Source organism: Miniopterus schreibersii (assembly GCF_964146895.1).
Source record: "Miniopterus schreibersii genome assembly, chromosome: 5".
Lineage (NCBI taxonomy): Eukaryota > Metazoa > Chordata > Mammalia > Chiroptera > Miniopteridae > Miniopterus > Miniopterus schreibersii.
In genome coordinates this window covers 55065191-55083709 of record NC_138106.1, presented here as the reverse complement: position 1 = coordinate 55083709, position 18519 = coordinate 55065191, and the positions used below count along the sequence as shown (strand labels likewise).

The 18519-nt window shown below is 36.4% G+C and overlaps 1 protein-coding gene across 1 annotated transcript in view; it reads right to left on the bottom strand.

The window, feature by feature from the left end:
* Window positions 1–18519, bottom strand: part of CFAP44 (cilia and flagella associated protein 44) — an 88204-nt gene that overhangs the window by 24567 nt on the left and 45118 nt on the right. The window contains exons 20-24 of the mRNA XM_081138681.1: window positions 16034–16089; window positions 15704–15866; window positions 13774–13904; window positions 11034–11230; window positions 8327–8501 (exon numbers count right to left, since the gene is read on the bottom strand). Coding sequence (XP_080994807.1) covers window positions 8327–8501; window positions 11034–11230; window positions 13774–13904; window positions 15704–15866; window positions 16034–16089 — 722 coding nt within the window. The remainder of the gene's footprint in view (window positions 1–8326; window positions 8502–11033; window positions 11231–13773; window positions 13905–15703; window positions 15867–16033; window positions 16090–18519) is intronic.

Genomic DNA, 18519 nt, shown 5'->3' with positions numbered 1-18519 from the left:
AATGCTAGACATTATTTGGCAAAATAAATCTAAGGATTGAAAAGGAATGCCTGAACCAGTTGGCCCTCCCAACTTCCCCATCTCCACACATACAAAACATTTACAACTATTCTGAAAACGAAGAACTAATTTCTACATAACTGTCTTTACAGAAACTGAGTTATCTGCTTAGGAAGTACTAAGGAGTCTGGGATAAGGGCTGGCACCCCACTGTAGGGGACTTCATTGAGAAACCCTAACCTACCTAATTATTTAAAGTGAAACCCATCAATCAACATAAACATGTACATATCTTGCAGTCAGCCCTTTAGGAAAAAAACATAAAATAGAAGCAATGCATGGCATAAAGTATTAATTGACAATACTTCACTAGTATATAACAATGCTAAAAGGAAGAATTAAAAATTTTAAAAGAAAGGAAAGGAAAAGGAGAGAGAGAGCACGCACACAAGGGAGAGAGTATGCTTCTGTTCTGGTCATGTTAGAGAAAGAAGGCTCATAATTATTCTCATAGTATAAATAACTAGGAAATTTAACAAAAATATATGACACAACTATTTTCAAATATTGAATGATAGGCAGTATTCCTCTAAGATCAAGAACAAGAGAAGGACACACACTCTCACCACTTCTATTCAACACAGTAGTGGAAGTCCTAGAGCAGTTAGGCAAGAAAAAAGAAATTTGCAGTATTTGCAGATGACATGATATTATATATAGAAAATCCTAAAAACTCCACTAAAATACTATTGGAACTAATAAACAAATTCAGTAAAGTTGAAGAATACAAAAGAATAAAATATCTAGGAATAAATTTAACTAAGGAGGTGAAAAACGTGTACACTAAAATCTATAAGACACTGATGAAAGAAATTGAAGAAGACACAAAGAAATGGAAATATATTCTGTGCTCAGGGATTGGAAGAATTAATACTGCTTAAATGTCCATATTATGCAAAGCAATCTACAGATGCAGTGCAATCCCTCTCAAAACTCCAATTACATTTTTCACAGAAATAGAACAAACAACCCTACAAACTGCATGGAACCATAAAAGACCCTAAACAGCCAAAGCAATCTTGAGAAAGAACAACAAAGCTGAAGGCATAATGTTTCCTGATTTCAAATGCATTACAAAACTATCATAATCAAAACAGTATGGTATTGGCATTAAAAACAGACAATATATCAATGGAGCAGAATAGAGTCCAGAAACAAACCCACACAGGTATGGACAATTAATTTACATAAATCCAAAGAAGTTGTGAATATACAATGGGGTAAAGGACAGTCTTTCAGTTAAAGGTGCTGGGAAAAGTAGGCAGTCACATGCAAGACAATAAAACTGGATTACTATCTCACACCATACACACAAATCAACTCAAAGTGAATTAAACCTGAAACCATAGAACTCCTAGAAGAAAGCATAGGGGGTAAGGGCCTTGACACTGGTCTCAGTGATGATGTTTTGGATTTAACACCAGAAGCACAAGCAACAAAAGCAAAAATAAACAAGTAGGACTACATCAAACTAAAGGTTTGTGCACAGAAAGAAAAAAAAATCAACAAAATGAACCTGCTGAGTGGGAGAAAATATTTGGAAATCATGTATCTGATAAGGGATTAATATCCAAAATATATTTTAAAAACTCATATAACACAATAGCCCAAAAAAATCTAATTAAAATATGGACAGAGGATCTTAACAGACATTTTTTTCCCCAAAGAAGACATACAGATAGCCAACAGGTACATGAAAAGGAGCTAAGAATCATTAACCATCAGGAAAATGCAAATTAAAACCACAATGAGATATCACCTCACACCTCTTAGAATGGTAATTATAAAAAAGACGAGATAAATGCTGGCAAGGATGTGGAGAAAAGGGAAACCTTGTGGGAATGTAAGTTGATGCAGCCACTAGGGAAAACAGTACGAAGGCTCCTCAAAAATTCAAACTAGAACTACCATATAATCCAGCCATCCACTTCTGGGTATTTATCGAAAAAAAGTGAAAACACTCAAAAGATATATGCACTCCCATGTCCACTGCAGCATTACTTACAATAACCAAGATATGGAAACAATCTAAGTGTCCTTCAATGGATGAATGGATAAAGAATATGTGAGATACACACACACACACACACACACAGTATTATTATTCAGCAATAAAAAGAATGTAATTTTGTTATTTGCAACATGGGTAGACCTTGAGCACATTACGCTACATGAAATCAGAGGTAGGCAAGTACATATGATCACACTTACAAATGAAATATTAAGGAAAAAAACAAGCTCATAGATTCAGAGAATAGATTAGTGGTTGCCAGAGATAGGAAATGAGGGTGGGTAAAATGGGTATCAAAGGTACAAACTTCTAGTGTAAAACAAGTAAGTCATGGAGATGTAATGTACAGCTTGGTGACTATAATACTTTATTGCATATTTGAAAACTGCTAAGAGCATATATCTTAAAAGTTCTCATCATGCCCAGCTGGCGTGGCTCATGGTTGAGCATCAACCTATGAACCAGGAGGTCACAGTTCGATTCCCAGTCAGGACAAATGTCCAGGTTTCAGGCTCGATCCCCAGTAGGGGGCATGCAGGAGGCAGCCAATCAATGCAACTCCCTCATCACTGATGTTTCTATCTCTCTCTCCCTCTCCCTTCCTTTCTCTGAAATCCAAGAAAAAAAATCCTGTAACTGTGCATGGTGATGAATGTTAACTAGACTTACATTGGTTATAATTTATAATACATACAAATATCAAATCATTATGTTGTACACTTGAAACTAATAATGTTATATGTCAATTATACATCACAAATTTTTTAAAAGTAAAAAAGATTAATGAAACTAAGAGCTTTTTTTGAAAAGATAATCAAAATTTACAAACCTTTAGCTAGACTCGCCAAGAAAGAGAGACAACTCAAAATCAAAAATCAAATAGGCATTACAAATGATAGCACAGAAATACAAAGGATCATAATAAACTACTATAATAATTGTACACCAACAAATTGGACAATGTAGAAGAGACAGATAAGTTTCTAGAAATATACAATTTACCAAGACTGAAACATGAAGAAATTATAAAAAACTAAACAGACCCATTACTAGTTAAGGATATTGATTCAGTAATCAAACACCTCCCAACAAGCAGAAGTTCAAGACCAGAAGGCTTCACTCATGAATTTACAAAACATTTAAAGAATTAATAACAATCTGCTCAAACTGTTAAAAAAAGAAGAGAAGGAAACACTTCCAAAGTCATTTTATGAAACCAGCATTACCCTGATACCAAAACCAGACAAGGACACTACAAGAAAATTCCAGCAATATTTTTAAAAGGATAATACACAATGATCAAGTGAAATTTATCCTAGGAATGCTGATTTAACACTTGAAATTAATCACTGTGACCCACAATAGTTAAGAATAAAATTAAAAATATGATCATCTCAATATGCATATAGGAATCATGTGCTAAAATTCAATACCCATCCTTAATAAAAAAAATTAAAAATTCTTTCAACAAAGTAGAAATAAAAGGGAATTTCATGTAAACTGCTTCTAAAAGGCTATCGCATTTGATAATAAAAAACTTAATGCATTTTCCTTAGTTGGGAACAAGACAAGAATATTCACTGTAACCATTTTTATTTGCCATTGTAGCACATATCCTAGACAGTACAATGAGTCAAGAAAAGAAATAAAAGACACAGAGATTGGAAAGAGTGTCTTTCCTCCATACAACATTATCATATTCATAAAATACTGTAAAGAACCTACAAAACAAAAAAAGTGAGCTTAGAAAATGGCTGGGTTAAAGGTAAATATAAATTAAAAAATCAATTGAGAGAACTTCCACTTCCAGGAAGATAGCATAGGTCTACATTTTACTATTGTTCCTGGTAAGTACAACTAAAAAGGTTGCACATTATATAAAAAACAAACATAAGATTCAGAAATGTGGAAAGAAGAAGGCCAATCACAGAGAACCTTGAAACCCAAGGGAGAATACAATGGTAAGTTTTCTGGGTTTTCTTTTTGAGTCACATATCTCAGACTTAGAGCTAAAGAAAAGAGCAACTCAAGATGGGAGGGAAGCAGGGGATGGGTGAATAAGGTGAAGGGAATTAAGAGGTACAAATTTCCAGTTATAAAACAAATAAATCATATGGATCTAATGGATAGCATAGGAAATATAGTCAATAATATCGTAATAACTGTGCTGTGATGGAAGGTTACAAGACTTGTGATGATCACTTTGTAAGATGTATAAATGTCAGATCACTATGTTATATGCCTGAGTCTAATATAATATTGTATCTCAACTATAATTTTTTTAAAAAAGAAAACAGCAACTCAGAAATACCAATAGGTTTAGACAACAAAAACTCAACAAAATCCTTCTTTCTCTACTTAAATGATGAGAAAAAGAACACAATGGCAAGACAGAAAATTTCTAGACAATAAGTGTTCTATTAGAGCCAAACACAATCGAAAAAAACTATGGCCACACCTCCTCCCATGCCAGCAAAGGCAAAATGGGGAGTCCAGATTTCTACCATCATCAAGCTTTAACAAGGTAAAACGACCCCTCTAGGGGTTGGTGTTAGAGGAGGTGAGTCCTGAGAACTTGGACTTTTATCACCATAGTGAAATAACAAGCCACAGTGGGGACCCCATAGGATAGCTTGAACTTACCACCCATAGCAGTAAGAAGATGATCCACCCCTCCTTGCTGAGATAGTGTTTGAGGAGGCCTAGTGGAGAGTGATGACTTTCACCGCCCTCCACAGTAACAATGGAGGCCAATTGAAAAGCAAAGTAGTATTAATGAGGGCCTAGTGGGATCTGGAACTCCAACTCTTGTTGACCAAGTAGCCTCTTCCTGCCTCAGGTGTCAATTGGAGAAGACTGGGTAACCTAGACTTCTATATTCATAATGACATGGCACTCCTTCCTATACTGCTGAAATCAGTGAAAGCCAGCTAAAACAATGTATAAATAAGATCCAGAGTCTCATAATACCCAAAATGTCCAGATTTTAATAAAAAAATCATTTGTCATACCAATAATCAGAATGACCTTAACTTAAATGAGAAAAGACAATTACCAGATGCCAAACCCAAGATGAGAACATTAAAATAATCTAACAAGGATTTTAAAGCAGCCATCATAAAGTGCTTCAACAAATAATTGGAAAGGTGCTCAAAACAAATGAGAAAAAAAAAAGTCTCAGAAAGAAATGTAAGATATAAGAAAGAACCAAATAGAAACTTAGAACTAAAAAATAAAATAACCAAAATAAAACTCAACGGTTGGGCTCAACACCAGAATGGAAAAAGCAGAGGAAAGAATCAGTGAACTTGAAGATGGAACATAGTAATTACCCAATCTGAACAACAGAAAGAAAAGACACTAGAAATAAATAACAAACAGGTAACAGTATCAACAAATCACACAGAGCTTTAGGGATCTAATAATTGTGTCAGTGGAGTCCCAGAAGGAGAGGAAAAAGAGAAAAGGACTTCTAAAGAACTATAATAAATAATGGATGATGACTTCCCCAAAGTCTTTTTTTGGCAGGAGACAAAAGAATACAGATTCAAGAAGTTTAATGAATCCAGCAAAGAATAAATTTTAAAAACTCTATACCAAGACACATCATAATCAAACTCTTGAAAACTAAAGACAAGGGAGAAAATGTCTTAAATGAAGCAAGAGAAAAATAATATCTTACATATAGGAGGCAAACAATTTCAATGGCAGCAGACAAATCATAAGAAACCATGGAGTCCAGTGGGAAGCACAATATTTTTTTACATGCTGAAAATAAGAACCATTAATACAGAATTCTATGTGTAGTAAGAATGTTCTTCAGGAATGAAGGGGAAAATCGAACCATTCTTAGATGACAAAAAACTAACAGAATTTGTCACCAGTATATTTGCCATAAAAGAATAGCTAAAGGAAGTTCTCTAAATAAACATGAAATAATAAAAGACACCTAGGAACAGCAAGAAGGAAGAAATTAAAATGTTAACAGTAAAAATATGGGCAAATACATTTTAATTCTATTTCTGTTATGCTTGTATTGTTATGTTTAATGACTGAAGAAAAACTATAACACTGCTGTTTGAAATGTATGTAGAGGAAATATTTATACAATATTATGAACAGGGGAAATGGGAGGGGCAAAGGGACATAAAAACAGGTGAATTTTCTACACTTTATTCAAATTGATAAAATGTCAACACCAGTAACACTGATAAATTGTGTATAGATAATGTAATACCTAGAGCAAATACTAAAAAAGCTATATACTCAAAATAACACTATAGATTAATCATGCTGGAACTCTAAAATATTCAAGTAAACCACAGGCAGCAGGAAAAAAAACAGAAAAACAAAAAATAGAATATATATAAAACAAAATATAAAATAGCAGATATTAGCTTCAAATATCAATAATTACATTAAATTACCAACTGAAGAACTGAGACAGAGTGAATTAAAAAACATTACTCAACTATATGCTGTCAATAAGACATTAACTTCAAATATGGCAATACTGGTAGGTTGAAGTAAACAGATGAAAACTATTTTACTGTTTGAATACTGAATGCTTTCCTGCTAAAATTAGGAACAGATGTGGATGCCAGCTCTCTTTATTCTATCTCAATATAGTACTGGAAGTTCTAGCCAATGCAATAGGAAAAGAAAAGGAAATAAGAGGCAAACAGATCAAATAAAGAGAAATAAAACTGTCCCTATTTACAAGTGACCCGACAGTCTACACAGAAAATCCCAAGCAATCTATCCCCACCATCCTCCAAAAAAACCCTCTCAGTGCAGCAAGGTCACAGTACCCAGGTAAACGCAAAAATCAATTGTACGTCTATACTAGTAATGAACATGAACACAGAGACACCAAAATTAAAAGCACACTACCATTCACAAATGACAAAGTGAAATATGTATGTGTATATCCAACAAAATATACATAGTACTTTTATATTGAAAAACAACAAAAAAGATGAAAGAAATCAAAGATCTAAATAAATGGAGAGTCATACCATGTCCATGGATTAAGAGACTCGACATACTAACACAAGGTTTAACACAACGCCTATCATAATTTCAGCAAGATTTTTTTGTAAACACAGACAAGGTTATTCTAAAATTTATATGGAAAAGCAAAGTAATTAGAATAGCTAAAAACAATTTTGAAAAAGAATCACGTGACAGAAATCAGTCTACCCAACTTCAAGACCTATTACACAGCTACAGTAATCCAGACGGCATCTACTGGCAAAGGGACAGACACGTAAATCACTGGCTCAGAAAGTGAACTGGGAAACAGGCGCACACATATATGCCCAGATGGTTTTTGACAAAAGTGCAAAGGCAATTCAATGGAGAAACTAGAGGCTTTTCAACAAATGGTGCCGGAGCAACTGGACATCCACAGGCAAAAAATAAATAAACATAAACATAAATCTCATACCTTATACAAAAATGAACACCAAATGGATCACAGACTTAAATACACAATGTAAAACTACAAAACTTTTATAAAAATAGATGAAAATCTTTGGGATCTAGTGTTAGGCAGAATTCTTAGACTTGACACTAAAACTAAGGTTCATAGAAGGAAAAATTGATAAGCCGGATTCAACAAAACAAAAAAATTTTGCTGTGCAGATGACCCTGTTAAGGGAAGGAAAAGATAAGCTACAAGTAAGGAGAAAATATTTGAAAACAACATATCTGACACAGGACTAGTCTATAGGATATATTTTTAAGAACTCTCAAAAAGCAACCCTTAAACTGCTAACAATCTTATTTGAACATGGGCAAAAGACATGAAGAGACATTTCACCAAATAAACAAATCAAAAGGTGGCAAACAAATGAAAAGATGTGCTGCTTAAATAAAAATACCTCAAACTAGATTTTTTAAAAAGTTGATTTAAGATGCTTAGAGACCTCCAGGTGAAAGCCAAAACTAAGATGTTAGAAGAACATCAGGAGAACGTCTTCTTCATGTTAGGATAAAAAGAATTTCTTAATCCTTAAAAATTGCTCTGAGTATATTAATAACATGGAATTCCTAGACCTGAAACTCTTATTTTCATAGCAGTTCCACCAAAGTATCACAACCCTGAAAGATCCGGCTGACCTGTCTTCAATAATTCCATCTCTGTTTCTATTTTTTTCACTTATTTAAATTAAAAATTTTTATATTTATTGACACTATTAAGGATATCTTGAGATTCATATTAAAATAAAAGAGTTTACATAAAAAACTTACAGTTCCTCCCATTCTTTTTTTCGCTGATGAATCTTTTGCTGGGCCCTTTCGGCTTTTAATACAAGTTTCCTCGTTTTCTCAATTTGATTGTCCACCATAATTTGACTTAGGGTCTTAGGCCGAAGTTCCTTCCCTTTTTCTACAATTGATTCTTCTGGGACACTAATGCTCCCACCTGGTACAGAGAGTCAACAATTTTTTCAATCTTTTTGAAACATCAAAATTAAATTCACAAATATTGTTTTCAACCTATCACATTTTTTAAAAATCCAGGTAATGTAATGAACCTGTAAATCACAGTATTTATTAAGCAACTACCATAAATTCAACCCCATAATAAGTATTTTAGAATACCAAAATAAAGAGATCTAAGTTAGAATATTTGCTTTGAAGGAACTTATTGAAAAGTTGGCAAGATAAAACATATGTATTAAACAATCAGAGAGAGAGATAAATAACAATGGGCCACTGACATATACAGGGTGTCCCCCAAGAATGTATACACACACTTTGAATAATTATAAAGGCAGTGTTTATTAAAATACATTCCATTTTCAATATTGAGCTATCAGCCATTAAAGTGTGTGTACATTTCGGGGGAGCACCCTGTACATTGGGAAGCTGAGCAGGACTGTTTGTGATATAATAGTAAGGGAAAGAGAAAGCAAGTGAGTCCTATTTGAGATGTATAATTTGAGATCCCAACTGCAGGGATCTGTGGTCAATTTAAAAACTGGTCAGAAACATACAATCCAATCTATAATTTTAAAGTTATTGGATTTAGGCCCTCGTTCAAGATGACAGACAAGGCCACCCAGTATGTCGTGTCTGAGATCCTGGTGCTGAAAATAATGCCGGACTTGAGATCAGGAGATCAGGAGCTGTGGGTGCAGTGACTCGAGGAGGAATATCAGTCTCTTGTCGAGTGTGTGGAAAACAACAAGAACGACGACAATGACTGGTTCCCACGGAACCAACCAGGGAAGTACAACAAGGAAGGGACTGGGTGGGATGGAAAATGCTGGTGCATTCATGGTCTCCTCAAATGAGTTTGGCATTCCTATCCCATATCCCACGACTGCTCCAGAAACTGCAGTCCCCGACCTGGATGGAAAAACAGCAAAGATACATATAAGGGCGGCAAAACATGTCTGACTGATCGCCGTCAGCCTCTGAGGACCAGAACGTGCCCATGAGACTAGCTCATCTCCCGGCTCTGGGGCTGGGTCCATAGCTGGCGGTGGAAATCCTGGACGTGATTCAGCATAAGGAGAAATGCAACCACTGAAGGCTGGACAGACGGCCCTTTGACAGGCTGCTTTCCTGTTCCCTGTGCATCCCTCTTCTTCATCCAACTACTTCCCTCACACTCCTTCACCCATGGCTACTATGTAGCTGCAGCAGGCATTGCTGAAAACAACAACAAAAATAATATTGCTACTGAATTTCTAAGGCTACAGAGGGAGAGGAAAGACTAGGGCTTTAGAAAAGCAAAAGGCAATTTATATCCCTTCCTCTGCAGGGATAGGGGGGTGACTGAAAGTGGATATATGGTCTTTCTAGTTTCTGGAGATAACACCAATAAAAGTTACTTCCTCTGGGAAGAGGGGTGGGAGTTATTGGCTTTATCAACTAATAAGTATCTACCAGGGGAATTACTCAATTTGTGTTCAAGCTACATAGAGATATACTTTAGAGATACATGAAAAAAGTTCATGAGATGGTCATATAGTTCTAACTCGCCATGTCACATTTCAAATATATAACAGTACGGGAAAGGAAGAGTTTAGTGTGGTCTGGATGGCCATGGAAAAGCTTTATTTAAAGAAGTGTAATTCAGTCTGGGTCCCCATGAGCTGGTAAAACTCAGAGAGAAGAGTGAATTGGTCACTCTAGCAGGAGCCTGCATATGGAAGCATCAGGCATAATTAGGGAGCAGCAAGCAGGACAATCAGCTAAAAATACAAGTTGAACAGTATGAGAACACACCCACACCATGAACAGGAAAGAGACTAGGGACACACAATACTGGGGTAATGGTTTCAGAACTTATCCTAGAGGCAGAAGAGAGCCGTTCAAGGCCCCTCCATGAAGAGGGTAAGCCAGCTTCAAGGTCAGGACCGTGTCCCCGGCACTGGTCCACACCTGGCCAGGCTACACAGCCCCTTATCTGCTCTTGACTGGGCCCTCCAGGCCATTCCCCGAATCCCTGTCTTCCTTCCAGTCACCCTGTGGGTGGCAACAAGAGGCAGGTCGCAGGAATGAGAGGGACTATTTTCACGTCTGTACTCTCAGCTCATCGGTCTGCTTAAAGCACATGCTCTTGGAAATCAGTTTGAAATGCCGTGTTCTCGCCCCACACTCTGAGGTGGAGCCCAGGGATCTGGGAAGAAACAATGCCCGGAAACTAGCATCTGGGGAAGTCCTGGATTTAAGAGCAGGTGGCTACGGGAAGCATGGAGTGCTCGTATCTCTCAGTCACAAGCCAGAGTGGCTTTTCTTCAGCAGCCTGTGTCAAATAGGAAAGCTGGCGTGGAGCGTTTGCGGGAGCCGCACCAAGTTCCTTTGGTTACTCACTCTAAAGGAATAAAGGGGGAGGCAAGAGGCTGAGCTCGAGGCACCGAGGAGCACTCCAGTGTTGCACCTACCGAAACACAGCTCGGCTTCGAAATCTTAATAAGGGAGGGCATAAAAGGCTTCTCGTTACCTGTATCTCGCTGGCTCTCCTTCCTCCCAGCTCCCTCTTTCTCAAACCTCTCCATCTTGCTCGCTCTTCTGTCGAAGTGGCTGGACCCTTTGGATTTGGAGTACTTGGAGGGCTTCACGAGCCGGTAGGAGGACACCTTGTGGTCGCTCTGTATGGCGCGAACCACAATGACATCGCCTTCCAGGGAGTCGCGGAACCTGAAAAAGAAAACAAGCACCTGCGGCAGTCACCATTTTAATCATTCTACAGGATTATTAGGTAATAAAGTAAGACTGCAAAGCACTGTACTTATAAATAATCCATTATAGCACACTGGATCCAAAATTTAACCATGCACATACCAACAAGGATGTGACGGAAGCTGGATAAGACTTGGTTAAAGAAGAAGTAGAATTTTTTTTCTAATGAAAGTACTGAACAACCCATTATTAATCAGTATAATATCACTGTTTTGCTAATTGTTTGAAGAAAATAAAAAATTTTCAAGCTAACTTCAGTTTAATGGTAAATGGATTATATCAAACAGAGAAAATGTAACCTACTTCCCTATCTATTAACTCCTATTATATATACATCTCTCTCATTATATATATCATATATTATAAATAGTAGTGAGATGGATATCAGATATCTCATATATATCCTATTACCCTATTTGCCTCTATAAAAAACATTAAGCTCAGAAATTCATACTACTTTTTAGTTCACTTTTCTCATATAGCCAGAGAGATTTATCTTTTAAAAGTTCATCAATTAAATTGTTGCTATTTTTGGTCCTAGTTCATAATTATTCCCCCATGTTTAAATTTTCAAGTTTAACTCATTTATCTATATAGCAATTATTTCTAGCTTGTTTGCTTTTCTTACTGTTTTTCTAACTCAATCCTTTCAACCATTTTAACTCTTATTTCTTGAAGACTTGAACAAACACGTAACAAAAGAGATGATACAAATAACCGATAAGTACAGGAAAGAGATGAAAATCATTACTCATCAGGGAAATGCCAATGCCTAGGATTTCAGGAACGGACAGTAAGTACCAAGTGATGAAAAGCATGAGTGTTACGGGCTGAATTGTGTCCTTCAAAGAAAATGTTGAAGTACTAACCCCCAGTACCTCAGAATATGACTATTTGGAATAGGGTCTTGACAGAGGTATTCAAGTTGAAATGAGATCATTAAAATGGGTTCTAACATGACTGGTGTCCTTATAAAAAGAGGCAATGTGGAGTCCAGCCGGCATGGCTCAGTGGTTGAGTGTTGACCTGTGAACCACGAGGTCATGGTTTGATTCCCAGTTGGGGCACATGCCCGGGTTGCGGGCTGGGTCCCCAGTAGGGGGCGTGCAGGAGGCAGCCTGTCAATGACTCTCATCATTGATGTTTCTCTCTCTCTCCCCCTCTCCCTTCCTCTCTTTCCTCTCTCTGAAATATATATATAATTTTTTTTTTTTTAAAGAGGCAATGTGGACACACACAGAGGAAGGGTTATATGAAGAGACACAGAGCGTAACCATGTGAAGGCAGACGGCATGGAGTGATGCATCTACACCACTAATCGCTGGCAAACCACCAGTAGTCCAGACACCCGACCTGGAAAAGATTCTCCTTCCCAGCTCTCAGTAAAAAACAACTTAGCCAACACTTTGATCTTAGACTTCCAGCGCCCAAAATGATCAGACAGTAAATGTCTGTTATTTTAAGCCAACCAGTCTGTGGTACTTTGTCATGGAAGTCCTAGGAAACAAATACTATGGGGATCAACTCAAATTCTCATACTGTGATGATCAGCGTATAAACTGGTTGAACCGTTTTATAAAGCTGTTCGGTAGTGTCTAATAAAGTTAAACATGCATATAACTTAGGACCCAGCAGTTCCACTCCTGTTTAAATAGCAAACAGAAGTGCTTACATCCATCAAAAAAACATGCACAAGAATGTCCATAGCCCCATTACTCATACTAGCCAAAAAATGGAGAGACCACTCAACTATTTATCAACAGTTAAATGCATAAATAAATGGTGGTATAGTCGTTTAATGGAATATTACAAAGCAATGAAAAAGAATGGGCTACTGCAACCTGCAACAACATAGATAACCTTAGGCGTGTTACCAAGAAGCCAGATACCAAAGAGTTCATACTACAATATTTTATTTAGATGAAGTTCAGAAAAAACTAATCTATGGTGGTTTTCAGTTTTGAAGAGTAAATTTTTATTGGAAGGGATCATGAGGGAACTTTCTGGAGTGTTATGTTTTTAATCTGGGTATCAAATATATGTGTTTATATATCTGTAAAAATTTATCAATCTGTTAAATTAAGATTTTGCATTTTAGCCCTGGCCAGGTGGCTCAGCTGGCTGGAGCATCATCTCCTACATGTTTTTCATTTTAAGTTCTTTGATTCTATTTTAGTTTGTTTTTTTAATATTTACATGCTGTTTTATCAATTGGATAAAAAATAATTTCTCCAAAACAGAAAGCAAATATGTATTACATAATTTGGTTTGTAAAAAATCTAATTGTTAAACAAATTTCTCAGATTTAAACTAGAAAGGAGTGAGCAGAAAGCTCAGGAAGATACTCGTAGGACTGATAAGAAAAGATTCCTTGAGATTTCAAGAGTGAATGTGTATTTCAGGAGACCTCTTATCTGACCACTTCGATTAAGCCATTATAAACTATCTTATTCTAATATATTCTCTCACACATCTTAAGTTGCAAGAAATATGAATCCTACCTATGCCGCAGCTTCGTTAGGCCAAGTTGATATTTCTCTTTTTCCCAAGCTAATTCCTTTTCCACTTGTTGAATTTTAAAAGCTGTTCTTCTGTTAATGTCCATACGAATTTTGGAATCTATATCAAAATCCTGCAGATAGGTAGATTTGTTCATCAAAATGGGTACTTTTATCAGTGTACTTTATCAATTCTATATCATACACGTTTTTAAGTTTCATCCTCAAGTTCATGCAGCATCATTACTCTCTACCAAATATCATAAACTCTCTCCATTCTAGAAGGAAATTACATACTTTTGATCTTACTTCCACAAAAAATGGAAAAAACAGTTCTCAGAAATAATTAACAATAATGCAAATGAAGTTCTCAACGATTTTTCTCACAATAAAAATAATGAATGCTAACAGAATATTTAAAGACTACACAAAGCTTAAAAAAATACTCCCCTTGCAAAGTTTTAAAAACTATATTCCCTTCACCCCCACGTGACCCTACCCAGGAAAGACAGCAAAGTCTGGCATCTTCTTAACATCACCAAGTTCTGGTTGAATGTCCTTTACCAAGGGTGCTATTTTCCCCATAAGGATACTTAAGGGGCTTCATGTTTTTTTTCACTTTCACTCCTGTAAATGCCAGGGCTTCATTCACACTGAATTGGGAGTAGTAATTATTCTTTCCAGAGGTGCGGGTGTTTTAAGTAATGATGTGCGTAAAGTGCTTAACCACAGAACTGGCCTCAGTTCCTCTTTAATTTGAATCATGTTACCCATATTCTGCCAGGGTCTACCTTTTTCTTAGTAAAAGAGCTTAACATCTTTTAACCGATATGAGCTAACTATTAGGGCTTCACCAAAGCATTTTTTTATTTGAAATTGCCTAGGTGCCTCTAGAATGATAGGACTGGGTAAACCATGGATATAGTCAGGATGATGAATTCTAGGTTTTTATTTTATTAGGCTCTTGACAGTACTTCCATTTAGGAAGAAGTACAAAATGAAAAAAAAAAAAAAAAATCCCTAACAGGTAGATGGGGCTTTGCAATAAGTCACAAAAGAAAAAAAAATTAATGTAAAATTTGTTTAAACAATTAAGTGATCACCCCCATAGCTACAAATATACTAAGTTATCTTTCAGAAACTTTGTGGGTAAATCAGGTATCATCTTTTCAACAGATCTGATTAATTATAGAAATGGACCACCCAGAATCAAATTTTGTATATACAGGGTATCCCCCCAAAATGCATACACACTTTAATAATTGATAACTCATTTAATTTTCATTTCTTTTCAGGTAAGCTTTGAACAAAGAAAATTTATCCTAAGGTGCCACTAGACTTTTTTTATGGGGATACCTAAGAGAGAAAGTTTACGGTACAAAACCAGCAACAGCTGACAAATTGCGGGCACACAAATACTGAATGAAATGATTCTTGATGTTTGTAATTCCATTGCTTCGCATTATCAGCAGTGCCTGGACCAGAACAGTCATCATTTTGAAAACAGGCATTGACCAAAACAATTATTCATTTCTGTAGATTCTTTTAAATTTTGAAAATAAGCAGTATGCTAACAAACACTGACTTTATAATCATTCAAAATATGTATATACTTTTGGGGGACACCCTGTATGTACCTATTCAATAGTTAGATATCTTGACTACATATGACTAAGAGTCAATAACCAGATTCAAATCTATATTTGTATCTTATCAAAAAAGCTAAGGTAGCTAAATCCAGAAGTAAACTTTGTATTAAGAGGTTCCTCTGCATCCAAACTAAGTTGTAAGACAAGTTCTACAGTGGTTTAGTTGCTGCCAACACACTGACAGGCCAGATAAATGGAAGCTTAAAGATGATTTTAAGTGTTCCTACTTATTTCAAACCAGAAATAGCATGTTAAAACTAAAATCAAATTTATTTTTTGCTTACTGTCCGTTTAAACTGCATGTGCTTTGGTAACTGGTCATTCATTTCTAATAGTTTCTGATATTCATTCCTCAAAGCTCCGAGTTGTTCTCTCTTCTTGGCCTTTATTTCTGCCACTTCTTTCATTAACTTGTCATGTTCTCTTTTTCTTCTGGCATCCTCTATGCTGGAAACAGAAATTCAAAAGGACAACAAGTTAGGATACAGAAACAGCAGAGAGAAAATTAGTATTAAAATATTTGGAAATTTATTTAGCTTAGTCAACTTCTACAAAATGTTGGTTTGTTTTGTAAAAGCTCAGGTCTAGTAGGTATTCATAAAAAATTCCCATACCTGAAAGCTTTGGGATCTTCAATATCGTCTGGAATTGGCTCTGTTTCAATTCCAAACTGTAGGAAGAGGAATAAAATGTTAGTCCTTTTAAATTGCGTATTTTCCTTAAAATATCTAATCATAAATTGAGGGGTTTTCCCCTGCCACATTCTAGCAACTGTAGGCCTGAAAAGTATTTTAGCAAAAAATAAATAAGAGTGCCCTGGCCGGCGTGGCCCCAGAGCATTGGCCTGAGCACCAAAGGGTAGTGGGTTTGCTTCCTGGTCAAGGGTGTGTACCCGGGTTGCAGGTTTGATCCTGGTTGGGGTGCATGTGGGAGGCAACCAGTCGATGTGTCTCTGTCACATAGATGTTCCTCGCTCTCTCCTTGCCTCTCCCTCTCCCTTCCACTCTCTCTAAAATCAATGGAAAAAATATCCTCACTCCTTGGGTCAGGATTAAAACAACAACAACTAGGGAGAATATTGCAGTTGACTAAACTTATTTGTTTCTGCTTCATCAAAAGGGTAGGTAGAGAAAGTCTTGAAACTTAATCACACGTACACGAAATGTTAATATCACCATATTGCCCCTCCAAAATGTATGTTACTAATATTCATGTGTTATTAGCAAAGAATACAAACAAAATTTTTCTCATTGATTTTAAAAGTCTTTTATTAGCATACCCCTTTTATGCATACATAATTCCCCCCAAATACCTCAGATGTGTACACTAGACAGATTTTTAAACATATTCTTAATCTTTAGTAAGCATTTCACTGGACCTCACTATAACAAGGCATACAGTGGGAAATGCACAGAATAATATACCCCCCCTCTTTGAGGAAGACATGAGATCAGACCTAGGAGTCTCCTCTGAGAAAGGTGGCCAGTTTAAAGGAAGGGGTCCCGTGAGGAAGTCACTCAGCAGTTTACTCAGGGGCCCGGCCGAAACCCGCTTCGGTGTAGCGCAGAGGAGTCAGAGCCCGTGAGCCAGACACAGAGGCTTAGTGCGCTAGTGAATCAGCTCGTAGGCAAAATCCAACTTGTTTATTCTCTGTTCTCCTTCATAACAGACAGGTCTCTGCTTCGCTGTCATTCATTGTAAAGGCACAAAGGCTCTCTTTTGATCAAGTTGTTTGGTTATGGTCTTTATATGCATGAAACGTGAGTCTACATATTTTTACGTAAGACAGGTCTATGACTTTAGTAAAGGTGAAGTCATAAATCATGACCAGTGTGAGATGGTGATGGCCAATACACCACAGTTACCGTTAATCACTTATGACGTAACTTGACTGAATTTTAGTTATTTTTATTCTTTTACTACCCAGAGATAAGCCCCTTAGTTCTCCAAAGTAGTTTGATTTCCAGGATCTCCTGGCCTCAGCTGCTTAGGATAAGTTTGAGTTGAAACAAAGGTGCTCCCAACAGTTCCAATATGTATGCCAGTTGCTCTGTCCTGGCTACGCATTAAAATCACAGAGGCGGGAAAGGGAGAGGTATGGATGCCTGGGCCTCGCCTTCAGAGGTTCTGATTTAATTGTTCTTGGGTAGGGCTCAGGCCTCTGTACTTTTAAGGGCTCCCTAGCTGATTCTAAGGTACTGTACAATAAAGTAAGAGCCTCAGGCCTAGGCAGAGCTTAGTTTTTTGTTTGTTTATTAAATTCTTTCTGATTGTGCATTCTTAAGAGGAGAGTCTGCTTCAGTGATTTAAGAAATATTGACTGCAGTCATAAATAAAAGGACACTATTATACAAATGTGGAATGTATTTTTTCTCTCCAATACGGGTTTCCAGAGAGAGCTGACACTAGGTAGAATGATAAAGATCTTCATCTTGTTCATATACTTTCCCATTCTATAATTCCTCTTCCTGAGCTGACCTCTTTAGACAACAGTCCATTCTCCAAATTTATGTGCTCAAATCTTCCCTATGTTCTTTGTATGTTCTTTTGAAGTTGGCTACCTGTTAAGTGGGAAGCCAATGTGTTCATAGGAATTTTAACTCTGGTTTTTCTAATACAATTCCTTATTCCCAGAGCAATTCCAACAGTTATTAATAATTTTATCTAAAGGAACCACTTTGATAACAGAAAATTCAGGTCCTGTGACAGGGCAAAGGATATAATTTGGGGATCTAAACCCTCAATCTGCATTCTGTTTAAGAATAGAATAATTTAACTGAATCTCCAATCCTGATCCACACTGTCATATTCTAATTAGTGCCACAGGCACTAATATTTTTACAACCCCTTTCAAAGGCACAAATTATGGTGTACATTTCATATATGCCCCTTCGGTGAGTGAATGAATAAAAATCAAAATACATATCTGGAAAATAAATGTGCATTTTGAAAATAAACTTTGATCTAGTGATTACTACAGAGAAACTAACACAGTCTTTTTAATTTGGGGAATTCTATACCTTTAGTAATCAGAGGAATTCAATATCTTTAATCTTGAAAAGGACACCAGAAAGTCAAGATTATAATACTAATAGAAAGC